Source organism: Nansenia antarctica, assembly GCF_963989245.1.
Source record: "Nansenia antarctica genome assembly, chromosome: 3".
NCBI lineage: Eukaryota > Metazoa > Chordata > Actinopteri > Argentiniformes > Microstomatidae > Nansenia > Nansenia antarctica.
The window spans coordinates 24,702,094-24,715,364 of record NC_137688.1 but is presented as its reverse complement, the minus strand read 5'-3'; the positions used below and the strand labels follow the sequence as shown (position 1 = coordinate 24,715,364).

Here is a 13,271-nt window from a genome sequence, read left to right as displayed (position 1 = left end):
ACACACACACTTGCACATCAAATCCAAACGACCTGACATTTGTATCACACCTCTTTACTTTTGTGACATTTACGTCCTTTTCTTTCCATATTCAGTCCATATCTGTGAGTCACATCAGAGAGACAACAGTAAAGCTATCATCCAGGGAGCTACGAGGGAACTGACAAGATTATAAAAACATGGCACAGTGCTTCCACTCAGTCTGATATCACATATTATCTGAAGCTCAGGTTTTTCGAGTGGAAGAAGAATCTACAATAAATAAATACATATCAATAAATAAGCTACACACAGCAAGGATAGTTGATGGTTATAACAGTTCATAGTTCAGAGTGTTTCCTTATCATAAGGGTCCCACAGATACAGGCCTGTGGAGAGACACAGAGAGGCGTATGTCCCTTAAGGTCCAGCGTGAGAGGCCTGTGAGTGGCTCAGTATGGGGTGAGAAAGCTCAAATGCTACTATACCGCCTCCAACCCCCAAACCATCACCACCTGACGCTCTATCCCACTTTATGAGGTCACTTCCCCTTCCTCTGTGCAGCTCCACCCCGTCTCCACCTCACCCCTCTCTCATTCCTTGTGTTTGGCAGAGAGTAAGTGTGTGTTGTGTCGTATGTCGCGTGTCGTCTTAGCGTTGCCATCAGTTAAAATATAAGAGGAAAATAATACTAATAATACTTAACTGTAATCATTATTATTATACATTTTTACTGTGCAATGAAATAGGGATCGGGGGGGGGGGGTCACACAGGGTGGGATTGATGGGGTGTCCGTTCTCAGGCGTGGGTGGGGGGGGGAGCTCTCTAGCCCGGGGGGAGAGTTACGGGAGTGGGGGGGTGATGTTGGGGGGATCGTGGGGGTCTCCCCTCAGCTCCGCTGACCCGGGGCCGGGCGCCCGGCAGCGGCCCTCCTGTTGAGGCCGTGCGCCAGGCTGATGGAGGGCGAGGACTGGGTCTTCCGGAGGTAGCCCTCCCGCCCCCCCCGCAGCTCCCCCAGGCCGCCCAGCACGCTGGCCTCGATCTTCTCCAGGTCGTCCGTCTCCGCCCTCATCTTGGCCTGCAGGAGGCTGATATACGTCTCGTACCGACTCTTCTGCTCAGGGGGAGGGAGGGGGAGGGGGAGGTGGAGGGGGACAGAGAGAGAGAGAGAGAGAGAGGGAGAAAGAGAGAGAGAGAGAGAACGGTAACTCAACGGGACTATAACACACATTTAACAAACATGTTAAACTTCTCTTCTTTTCGAACAGAGGGGGGGAACACAAAACAGATATAATGTACAGATGATATGAGAATAACACAAAGAGAGAAAAAGGGAATATCGGATTTACCCTTTAAACATACAGGGCCGGACACAGATTACTTAATCTAGACTAAAAGGCATCCTCAATGGAGATATTCATAGAAAATGTAATTCAGTCCAGGACTAGGCTGAATCTGTGTCTGGGGAAACTGGTTCACAGAAGTAGGTGAAGAAGAGAGTTACAGCGAGAGAGAAAGTTTCCTCACCACGACTAAGACAGACAGACAGACAGACAGACAGACAGACAGACAGACAGACAGACACGCCAATGAAACACAGTCCAGAATTCCGACTAAGACAGACAGACAGATAGGCAGACAGACACGCCAATGAAACCCAGTCCAGAACCTGGACTGCTGCTCCAGCCTCTCTGCTGTGTGTCCTACCTCGTAGGTGAGGTAGTGCTGTGTGTGTCCTACCTCGTAGGTGAGGTAGTACTCTTTGAGCCGGTGCTCCTCCCACTCTCGGCTCTTGGGGGAGGGCGAGGGCGGGCTCCTCTTGTGCTCCTCCACCTCCACGCTCATCTGCTTCAGCTTGCTCTCGTGAGACTGCAGCTGCCCCTCCTGCGCCAATCACAACCACATGTCAGCCACACGCCCACCACCACGGCCCAATGAGACGCACGCGAACGGACCACGGGTCTGCGGTGAGGACCCGTCGAACTTGCCAAACACGATGCAGCAATGTGTGTGTGTGTCTGGATGTGTGGATTTGAGTGTGATTATATGCACTGTGTGTGCGTGTGTGTGTGTGTGTGTGTGTGTGTGTGTGTGTATGTGTGTGTTGTGTCCGTGTACTGAATGTGTGTATGTCAGTGTAGTGTGGGGATGTGGGTGTGTGTGTGTGTGTGTGTTCTGTCTGTGTACTGAATGTGTGTATGTCTGTGTAGTGCATGTGTGTGTGTGTACTGAATGTGTGTGTGTCTGTGTGTGTGTGTGTCTTGTTTATGTGTACTGAATGTGTGTGTGTCTGTGTAGTGTGTGTGTGTGTGTGTGTGTGTATGTGGGTACCTGGTTCAGTCTGGTGGAGGAGGAGGGCAGCAGGGGTCTGCAGAACTTCTGCATGGAGCCGATGGCAGCAGGGAAGGCCGGGGCGGAGAAGAGCGCTGCTACCAGATTAATCCTGAAGATCCACGACTGCATCTCCTCCTCAGACCTGCACACACACACACACACACACACACACACACAGACAGACAGAGAGAGAGATTTTTTGTGTGTGTGTGTGAAGGTGCATCACAGTCATAATATCTGATCGCTACAAACTGTTACCATAAAAACAACACACTGTCCGGTTACTTCTTTCATAACATCATTCTGTTATTATTATTATTATTATTATTATTATTATTATAAAGTCAAGTGTTTTGAGGTCAGTGCAGTACCAGAGAGACAGACAGACAGACAGACAGACAGACAGACAGAGTTCCAGGGTGGAGGACTCACGGCGCCTGCAGCAGAAACACCCTCCAGTCCGAGGTCTTGAGTTTGAGGACGTTGGCCCTCTTGCTGTAGTCGGTGGCGCGGGTGGCCATGGCGTGGTGGATACGCACAGCGTTCTTCAGGTCCACCTCAGACAGGTCGGCGTCAGGCTTGTACTCGTCCTGGGGCAGGAAGGTACGTACCAAATGTTCAATACAGTTACTGCTGATTTAGTTCTACTAACTGACAGGCACCATCATATTTTGGTCCTCCACACTGTTGAGTGGTCATCATTCTACTCATCCAGCCAAAAGGGGGAGACACACACAGCCATCCGAGAGAGAGAGAGAGAGAGAGAGAGAGAGAGAGAGTGTGCGTTTCCAGTGGGGGGGGGGGGCTAGAAGCAGGCGCGCGCACACGCACACGCACACGCACACGCACGCGCACGCGCACGCACACGCACACGCACACGCACACGCACACACACACACACGCAGCGTAGATCTGCTACCATTGCTGCATCCGCCTGTCGCTGCAGTGGTAGAACTCTGTTTCTATGGCAACAGGAGGGTATCTGGTACCTTCTGTAGATAAAGGATCATCCCCTTTAGAACCGCATAGAACTTCTTCCAGCCTCGACGTCCTCGCGGGGCTAGAGAGAGAGAGAGAGAGACAGAGACAGACAGAGAGACAGAGAGTGAGAGAGAGAGTGAGAGAGACAGAGACAGACAGAGAGAGAGAGAGAGAGAGAGAGAGAGAGAGAGAGAAACAACTTTGTTTATGGGCTTGTTTACATTCCAGTAACTGAGTTAAGGACTCCTGCATTAGAAAGTCTTCCCGAAGTGAAACTGATCCATGAGTGTGTGTGTGTGTGTGTGTGTGAACTCACTGCGTTTGCCGTCCATGTCTGCGTGGCTCTTGCGTGACAGGACGCCGTGTTTGTAGGTGACAGCATTGAGCAGGATGGGGATGGCGATGAAGGGGTTACTGCCGTCCGTTACCCTGGCAACACGCTTCCCCCCGCCCTCACACTGATCCTCCACCAGCTCAGACAGACTCTTCCTCAACTCCTCCTCTTCCCTGCAAACCCCCCCCCCACACACACACACACACACACAGACACAGACACAGACACAGACACAGACACACACACACACACACACACACACACACACACACACACACATCAGCACATACACACACATAACAGTAAGGGATCAGCTTGTTGAGAGAGAATAAGGAAACAGATACTCACATTGCCCATTCCAGCTTCTCGTTCTTTATAGAATTATACAGCACCTAAACAGGAAGTGGAGAAAAAAAAAGACCAACATGACTATTTGGGTTCAGATCTGGAGCAGGCTAATGACAGGCCTGGAGCCAGACCAAAGACTACATTAGCAGGAACAAGGGCAAGGCCAGGTCCACGTACAGTATGGTCGTAAATAGTCTCTTAGCATTGATTACTCTACTGTACCTTTAATACGTCTTTAGGGAAGTCTTTCCCCTCGTTAAGGCCGTCCAGGTTACTGATGAACTGTTGGCAAGACATCTTCTTCCCAATATTCTGAAGAGAAGCACACAGGCACACAGAAAGATGCACATAATGTATATAAATACCTGTTCAACATTTGAAATACACATACAACTTTTCAGGTGGACTAACTTATCTGGGCCAGACAGTGTTTTCTTCTACATGCACTGAGTGGATAACAAGGTCTGCAAAAGGCTGTTAATTATGTAAATCTTGTAAAGAAATTATCTGAAATGTGTCCAACTCAAGTACATGATAAAAAAAAAAAGACAATTTAGTCAAAGAAAACAAAAATTGTCCCCAGACTAAATGTATATTGGGCAATAAGGGCAAATGACATTTGTTATCTGTATTTGTTATGATATATTAGGCATTGTTGCACACATTGGAATATAGACACAATATCAAACCAGTGGCTTGTTGTGTTTTAAAAACAATATATATAATTTAGTTTTCCCGAGTACTCAAAAGATTTTATGTAAGTACTCAAACAGGAAAATACTAAAAAAATTCCCATCCCCTTGTCCAGCGAGAGATGGCCTATCTAGACAGTAATGCACCAAAAGTATGAATGTCGCCACTGGGTGGCAGTGTTGTGCAGGTATAACCCTAGTGACCTTCTCTTTGCAATATCTGGACCATACAGTCCTCAATCCTAAAAAAAAACACTCTGCAGGGTAGCGCTGTGGGCACAGATGTACGTGGCATGAGGGACACAGTTGGGGGTTAGCATTAGCGCTGCAACGGCTAGCATTACTTACCACCTGCGGAGGCAGACAGCCAGAGGTCAGATACAGCCCACAGATCCACAGAGGGTTAGAAAGGAGAGAGGGAGAGAGGAGAATGGAGGGAAAGAGAGGGGGGATAAAGGGATTGAGAGGAGTAATGAGTGAAAGACAGAGAGGGGAAAGAGAGGTTGAATTAGGGAGAGATAAAGAGGGGGCGGGGGTAAAGAGAACAAGATGAGAATTTAGGGAGAGCGAGAGGGATTGAGGAAATAGGAGGGGAAAATGATGGAGGGAGAGAGAAGCAGTGTTAGAAGCAGCATTGGACCTGGCCAAGTTAATAAACCCATAAACATAATAGCACAGTTGAGTGCACTATTCAATAGTTAGTACACCAACGTCCTGGTTTGAGCAGGTGATAGAGAGAAGGAGAGGAGACAGAAAGAGGGCAGGAAGTAGGCCAGAGAGAGGCAGAGATGGAGGCAGAGACAAGGTGAGCGGAGCCGGGGGATAAGACGTGCACGTCACACCGGAGCCATTTCACTTCTGAGACAACTGAGCCAAAACGACAAGGTGCTTTTCACAGACGGCTCTTAAAAACAGCGCCACACTGGCGTGTGTCAAACAACACAACATTCTGACTCGAGATCTATATTGTTCATTCTGTACACATCGTACATGAGGAGAGGCTGGCGGAGGTAGATATCGGAGGAAGGGCCGCTTATTCAATCAATCAATCAATCAATCAATCAAACGTTATTTATATAGCACATGTCATGCATTGAATGCAACTCCAAGTGCTGAACATAAAAACAATAGTCCAAACAATAGTATTGTAATGCATGGAATGGAATGAGGAATGGTATCAAACCGTGTATCTGATATTATCCCTCATTCTGTTCCATGCTTTGATACCGTTACTCATTTCATTCCATGCATTACAATACTATTGTCCATATTACAATGAGCCCATCCTCTGATTTCGGCTGATTTCCACTGCTGTACATCGATTTCAAACCACAATATCACCACCATATGAGTGGATAACATGCGTCCTCTCTAGTACATACGTGTCCGTGTAGGTCCGTGTTGAGCAGCATCAGGGCGCAGGTTAACGTATGGGCCCCGTCTGTTGGAACAGCAACACAGGTTTGTGAAGGTCAGACTTAAATGTCAACGACGTCTTTTGTACAGCAAAATGGACACAAAGTTCAAGGGACAAAATGTTCCTCATTTTGAAAAGTCTATGACAATATACACTTTTACGTATACTGTTAACATGACTGTTTTTATGCCATACCGTACCAAAATATGGCATATTAATTATGATCAACTTCATAATCACCACTACTACTACTACTACTACTACCACTTAATCATAGTCATCATCACCATCGTCTTCATCATCAGGGTCATCAGGGTCGCGGTCAGATCGGTCCTTGCCGTCGGAGTGGAGGGCCTGGGGGTTGCAGTGGCAGAACCTCTTAGAGAAGTGCACCAGGATCCTCTCCCTCTCCTGCGTCTCCCCCATCAGAGGAAACGCTTTCAGGAAGTTCCTGTCACAAACATATCACCAGGTCAGACTGAGGTCAAAAGACCAGGATGTCAGTGAGGAGATATACAATGCACTGCATCCCAATTCTTACCCCCCCCCCCTTTCCCCCAGAAGAGTGTAATTGAGCACTAGCCCCACGTGGATTTAAAAGCATAATGATTGGTGCAAGCCAGGGCTCTTTACACCAATACCAAGGGATTGCGCTCGGGCTGAAGTGTGGAGTGGCTAAAGCTAACCATCCAGTGTCATGTTGCACAACTGTATGTAGAACGTAGCATAGAGATTAGCATTAGGCTAAAGCTGCTGCTACGGGAGCAGTGCTGGTGAAGTAGTAGAGAAGGGCGATAGAGCTCACCTCAGGGCTCGGTCCAATGAGAAGCCAGAGAAGTCAAAGAAGCTTAGGTATTCTGACGCCACCAGCTGGCTGAAATCATTACTGCAGGACAAACGAAGGAGGGTGAGAAAGAGAGATAAGACAGAGAAGGAGAGAGAGAGTTCGAGACACTACATATGCATAACAATATATATCCTGACAAGTATGCCTTTTTTATGTTATTTAATCAGGAAAATCCCACTGAGACACAAACACTCCCTTTTGCAAGGGAGACCTGGTCAAGAAAACAGTGTGTGTGTGTGTGTGTGTGTGTGTGTGTGTGTGTCTGTGTCTGTGTCTGTGTCTGTGTCTGTGTGTGTGTGTGTGTGTGTAGACTCACTTCTTGCCCAGGTGGCGGGCCACGTCGCAGCGTTTGAACCCCTCCTGGTAGAACAGCCGCTTGGCCAGGCGCTTGGCCGCGTCGCAGTCGGCGCGGCAACCGTTGGCCAGGGTGTCGGTGCTGCCGCGCTCCAGCTGCTCCAGGCTGCCCAGCTCTGACTCGGAGTCCGACACCTCCGTGAGGTTGGCATCGCTGAGGACAACACACACACACACACACACACACACACACAGGCACAGACACAGACACAGACACAGACAGACACAGACAGACACACAGACACACACAACCATGAGTCTACATGGAACATGCACAGTTGGGTACATGAACAGGAAAGATAGGGTCAGTCTCTCCTATGTCTCACTGTCTGGTGTGGTACATGAACACTGTCTGGTGTGGTACATGAAGGATCCATCTTCAAGTCTGAGAATGTGTGACGTTAGAATTATAAGGTTCTATCTCCATTTTTGGTCAAAATGTAGTTTTTTACATAATCTGATCCATTAGGTGTTTATTAATGCCTGTGTGGTGTTATTTTTAAAATGTTGACATTTTTTAGTTAGTAATTAATAAAATACAAAGGTTCCATCTCACAAAACATAATGGAATGTAAAAACTTTGACGCTCAATATCTCTGAACTACCCTAAACGGATATAGAACCTTATCATTCTAAGCTCATGAAATGTAGATTTTGAGTTAGCACCCAGTCCTGCATTTGAAAATGGACTTCGGTCAAACAGTGAAAAGAGTGTATGACAATGTCAGTGATCCAAGAAAACCCAACAATAACATTACTTAAGAGGATAAAGGAACACATCTTATTTCATACATGAGAAGACTATATGAGAGGAAATAGAATATATCCAGGAATGTGTGACATTCTAATTCAATATAGGTGGCACATCATATTGCATATGAGTGTTGGGTTTCATATGATGCAGATTGAATAATCAAAAGCCCTCTCAAGACATGAGAAAGATGGCATGGCTGTAACAGAACGCCCATAGATCTGTTCCTCACCAAGACACGCACACGCGCGCACACGCGCACACACACACACACACACACACACACACACACACACACACACACACACACAAATGAAACAACATCATTCAAATAATAATCAAAGCAACAACAACACAGCGATCACACCATGTGCACTTCCTAGTTGCCATACCCTTCATCTAGTGTGTCTGACATTGTCAGCATTCTCTATAGATAATTCAGATTTTTCTGCATGATCCAATTAGTGCAATTAGATTACCCCTAAATTCAATACACCACATTAATTTGTCGGTTGCCGTGGATACAGCGGAACCTGGTGTCCTAGGAGAGAGATGGCTGCAATTACTGCCCCTCCCAGTTTGATGTCTCCTACAAATCAGAATTACCCACAATTCCCTCATCAGACAACGTCATGAGCCCATGCCTCTCTTCCATTTACAAGAGGAACTACCTCCACACACACACACACACACACACACACACACACACACACACACACACAGTCACACACACACACACACACACACAATCTTAATATCTTACAATACGGTTCCTGGCCCTCGAACTACATTGCAAAGCTTTGCTTCTGTCCAGTCAATTCCATGGCATCTTTATTCATCAAACAGAGCTGAATTCTCCTGAATTATTCAAAGCTCATATCAAAAATGGGGATGTTGTGATGCTGGGGTCCCTAATGATGCCTCTCCAACAACACACACCACAGGCCTCATCTGACCTTGTTGTGAGGCAACCTCAATACAACTCCATGAGCCAGTGTGTTACACTGTGGAACTCTGCTATGCTTCTATGATGTCTGGGATAGATAGGTCCCCAGGCCCTATGTAGTCATTCAATGTTTAATAGGGGAATGTGTGTGTGTGTGTGTGTGTGTGTGTGTGTGTGTGTGTGTGTGTGTGTGTGTGTGCGTGTGTGTGTGTGTGTGTGTGTGTGTGTGTGTGTGACCAAAACATGACAAGGTGTATTGTTAGAGCATGAGACTGCATGTCTGTGACTCACATGGTAATCTCCTTCTCAGTGTGTGCCATATTCACCCACGCCCACAAGGGTGTGTCAGTAGGGCAATTGGTGTGTGTGTGTGTGTGTGTGTGTGTGTGTGTGTGTGTGTGTGTGTGTGTGTGTGTGTGTGTGTGTCTGTCTAAAATCCCAAATCTTCCATTGAGAGTTGAGGTGTGTGTGTGTTTCATAATCACTGAGGCTTGTAGATGCATTGTACTGGCATCCTCTGTATGTTGCCTTGAAGCAATATAAATATTTACCACAGCCATGACAATCACTCAGAGTCTACTATTAATGTTCTCTTCCTCTATGAATTCATGCCACTGCTAGTGCAACATACTGCCTGTTTAACCTGATGTAACCTGATGTAAACAGTTGTTAAAAATGTCACATGACGACAATGAGCAACACGGTGCAAGGTGAACAGAGATACAATATATAAAAATAGATCAAATATATTGATTCATGTTGCAAAAAACAGAAAAGTGTTCAAAGTGTAAACCCTCTCTCAGAATATGAAAACAATTAGGCTCAACCTACTGCTGGTACTTAGTTTTAAATACACGTTCTGTATATTGGTTGACTTGTTGTTTTTCATGATTAAGACAACAATCATTACGCTGGATAGTTATCCGCAAAATCCAAGTTTCACCGCGCGTCAAACTATTTTTTACGAAGGACCTCACAATATGGACACACTCCCGTCCATTCAGAATGACATAAGATAAGAAACTTTTAAAACAATTTAACTCAGCGAAACGAAAGACTTACAGGAGTTCGAGTAGAAAGTCAAAATGCACATCATATTCCTCTTTCCACATTGTCGCTCCTGTATCCGAGGATTGGAATCAGTGTCCAGGAGACATCACCCGGCGGTGTTTGGTACAATCCAGCATTTGCTCTCCTGAAGTATTTACCCAAAGAGGCTTAAGGGTTAAGCAATCAGATTCCGTCAGTCTTTTTTCCGCTGAGACGGGACCTGCATGTTTATTCCTCGGCCTTGGGACCTATAATTATCCAACTATCGGGCTACTGCCGTATGCCTTTACCCATAAAGTCAATGAGATTGGATGGTTTCTTTCCTTGAAGGTTCTTGGAGGTCTCACTCAGAAGGATATGAGGGGCGGAGCGACCGACCACAGAATCTACCGAATGATGTTCCTGGATCCCGCTAGAACATGGCATACTCCCTCTCTGGTACCATGCACGTCTGGGGCTACTTACTACATGCCTTCCCTATTCTCTGCTGTATGTTAAAAAAAAAATGTTTTGCTTTAGGCCTTGCACTGGAAACTAAGTCTTCACAGTGTAGACCAAATTAGATAAAAAATAATAATTTAAAAATCTATTTTTTTGGGTCCTGTTGTTGTGTATCATGTTACCATTCATCTCTGACTCACCCACTGAAAGCAGAAGGAGAGGTTGATGTTAACAGTGTGATGGATAAAGATAACCGACTTACCTAAACACGCACCCGCATGCACGCACACGTACACACACGTACACACACGTACACACACGTACACACACACACACACACACACACACACACACACACACACACACACACACACACACACACACACAGTGGCAGATTTGCATCGCTAACGCTGCGTGCACACAGGGCCATTGTCAACGTCGTTCTGGCGCAACCTGTTGGGATGGACTTGACGTACTTCAACGTGCGATGCAGGCAACAACTCTACTCGTGTTGCTAGCGAAGTTTCCCACAGAAGTGGGGAAAAAAACGTCAGATCAGATATATAAACGGGTTATTTTGATAAACTGGACACATTTTGTGAATATATATGGTTACTTTCTCGCCTGAAAACATATAAAAACTTCATAAAATGACATATTAACACTTGTAGAGCCAAATTACAGATTTTAGCCAATGGCGGCCAAAATTGAGGATTTAAAATCTGAGGCGAGAGCTCCGGGCAAGAAACTACTTCCGGTTTACTTCCGGATCCAACGCAACGCAAAAAGCTGATTTTTTTTGACTGATTGCCGCACCCTGACGGTCAAGAAACGCAATGCAGAGCAAGGCAACTGATCAACGCAACGGCCCCATTGAGATGAATGACTTCCGGTGCAATGCAATGGCCCTGTGTGCACGCAGCGTAACTCTGACACATCGCTACATGCTCTTTCAGTTTTAAATCCCTACTTCCCTCTTCTAATCTTGGACAGAAGAAGAAATGGAGAGGGGGAAGATAAAAGGAGGAGGGTAGATAGAGGGGCACAGAGAGAGATGAAGGGAGAGAGAAAGAGAAAGATAAGGAGAGATCAAGAGAGGAGAGAATGCACCTGGGAACCTTATCTAGACAGCTGCCATTGAAAGCTGTGTTCTCATCTCTACCTCAGTGGCAGTGAGACAGCCATGCTTGCGACACTCTGACAATAGATGCCAAATGGGGGGAGCTTGGTGCCGTAACACACTAAGCGTCGACCATGTGATCGCAGGGTTCCCGGCTCGATTCCGGCCGCAGACATATCCTGTCATCCCTTCTCTCTCTCTCAACCATCCTTCCTGTCAAATCTCTACTGTCTCTAACGCAATAAAAATCATTTTGAGAGGGACTGCCCCCACTCAGAAAAAATTACTTAAAAAAAAAAAAAAGACAGGATTTTGTCACCAACACGGCAATGCAGGTCACTGCTCTAGAGAACAAAGTGCTTCCCTTTGTAACCCTGGTCAGTCACAGTCACAGCCGGAGCTCAACCACCCTGAACGTAGTCTGGAGCCATCCACCTGCAGCTAATGCATTAGGCCTACTTCTGGAAAAATAAGTCAAGCTTTTAAGAAAAAAAAGAGAGGGTCTTCTACAGAGAGACAATCTCCTGACAAATCACGAGTTCTGGGTAGGTGGGGGTTCAGAATGACATGGAGGAACTGGAAGAGGAGGCTCACAGAGGAGTAACGCTAGCCAGACTTCCTGTACCGTGCACATCCCTCCTGTTTCATCTTTCGGACACGGAAGCCGATGATTGCGCGGGTCATGTGACGGTTTGTCATTTCTGGGAGGCAACACATCAGGGGGGTATTCCATCAAAATTGCTAAAGGAAAATCCAGGCTTATTTTAAAAAAATAAAAGAAATAAGCCTAGATTTTCCTTTAGGTGACGTTGATGGAATACCCCCCTGACTAGAGAGACGACCCTAAACGTCAGCTGACCTTTGAACCTTTGAACATTGCAACCACTTACGGTACGGTCATCCAGTCAACAACAGGCTATCCTACTCTCCTTTAATATCCAACTGTCCTCTCCAGCGGGGGGGGCGGCTTAGGGTGGCGCAGGAGATAGAGTTGCCGTCTAATGATCGCAAGGTTGGTAGATCGGTGGTTCAAGCCTCGGCTGGCTACATGTTGAAGTGTCCTTGGGCAAGACACTGAACCCCAAATTGCTCCCGGTGAGCGGGCTGGCGCCTTGCATGGTAGCTTGCCACCATTGGTGTGTGAATGTGTGTGTATGGGTGAATGAAAGGCTGTTGTGAAGCGCTTTGGATAAAGGCGCTATATAAGTGCAGTCCATTTACCATTCCAGCATTGGCCGCTGAAATCAAACATAACACAACGTTTCATGTACATACTGTACTGTAGCGATCCCCATCCCCTCCCTCTCCTGTAATTATTGATTCAGGGGGGTATATTCCATCAACATCGCTAAAGGAAAATCCAGGCTTATAAGTCTTACGAGAGTTAACAAAATAAGGCTGGATTTTTTTGGTAAATCTTGCGAGATTGTCCTTTAGCGACGTTGATGGAATATCCCCCAGTATACCTGTGGTGTTCTATTTAGAACACTTATTAGCCAGTGCCAACTGTCAATCACCTTGTGTCTTCCAACCACAGGTATGTGTGTCTGATGTTGGGCACACTAGTGGTTGGCTGGGCAGCAGGGGGGCGGGACTAAGGGCAGCAGGGGGGCGGGACTAAGGGCAGCAGGGGGCGGGACTAAGGGCTTAGTGATATGAGAATGCATTTTATTGTT

At 46.6% G+C, this 13,271-nt stretch overlaps 1 protein-coding gene across 1 annotated transcript in view; it reads right to left on the bottom strand.

Annotated features, from left to right (window-relative positions):
• Positions 1 to 869: 869 nt before the first annotated feature.
• psd2 (pleckstrin and Sec7 domain containing 2) overlaps positions 870 to 13,271 on the bottom strand; it is a gene marked incomplete at both ends in the record, with an annotated part of 21,343 nt that continues 8,941 nt past the window's right edge. Inside the window, 12 exons of the mRNA XM_080527108.1 lie at positions 870 to 1,094; positions 1,721 to 1,864; positions 2,312 to 2,456; positions 2,747 to 2,904; positions 3,304 to 3,374; positions 3,612 to 3,802; positions 3,978 to 4,021; positions 4,200 to 4,289; positions 6,052 to 6,110; positions 6,374 to 6,537; positions 6,892 to 6,972; positions 7,250 to 7,441. Of these exons, the coding sequence (XP_080383234.1) occupies positions 870 to 1,094; positions 1,721 to 1,864; positions 2,312 to 2,456; positions 2,747 to 2,904; positions 3,304 to 3,374; positions 3,612 to 3,802; positions 3,978 to 4,021; positions 4,200 to 4,289; positions 6,052 to 6,110; positions 6,374 to 6,537; positions 6,892 to 6,972; positions 7,250 to 7,441 (1,564 nt within the window). The remainder of the gene's footprint in view (positions 1,095 to 1,720; positions 1,865 to 2,311; positions 2,457 to 2,746; positions 2,905 to 3,303; positions 3,375 to 3,611; positions 3,803 to 3,977; positions 4,022 to 4,199; positions 4,290 to 6,051; positions 6,111 to 6,373; positions 6,538 to 6,891; positions 6,973 to 7,249; positions 7,442 to 13,271) is intronic.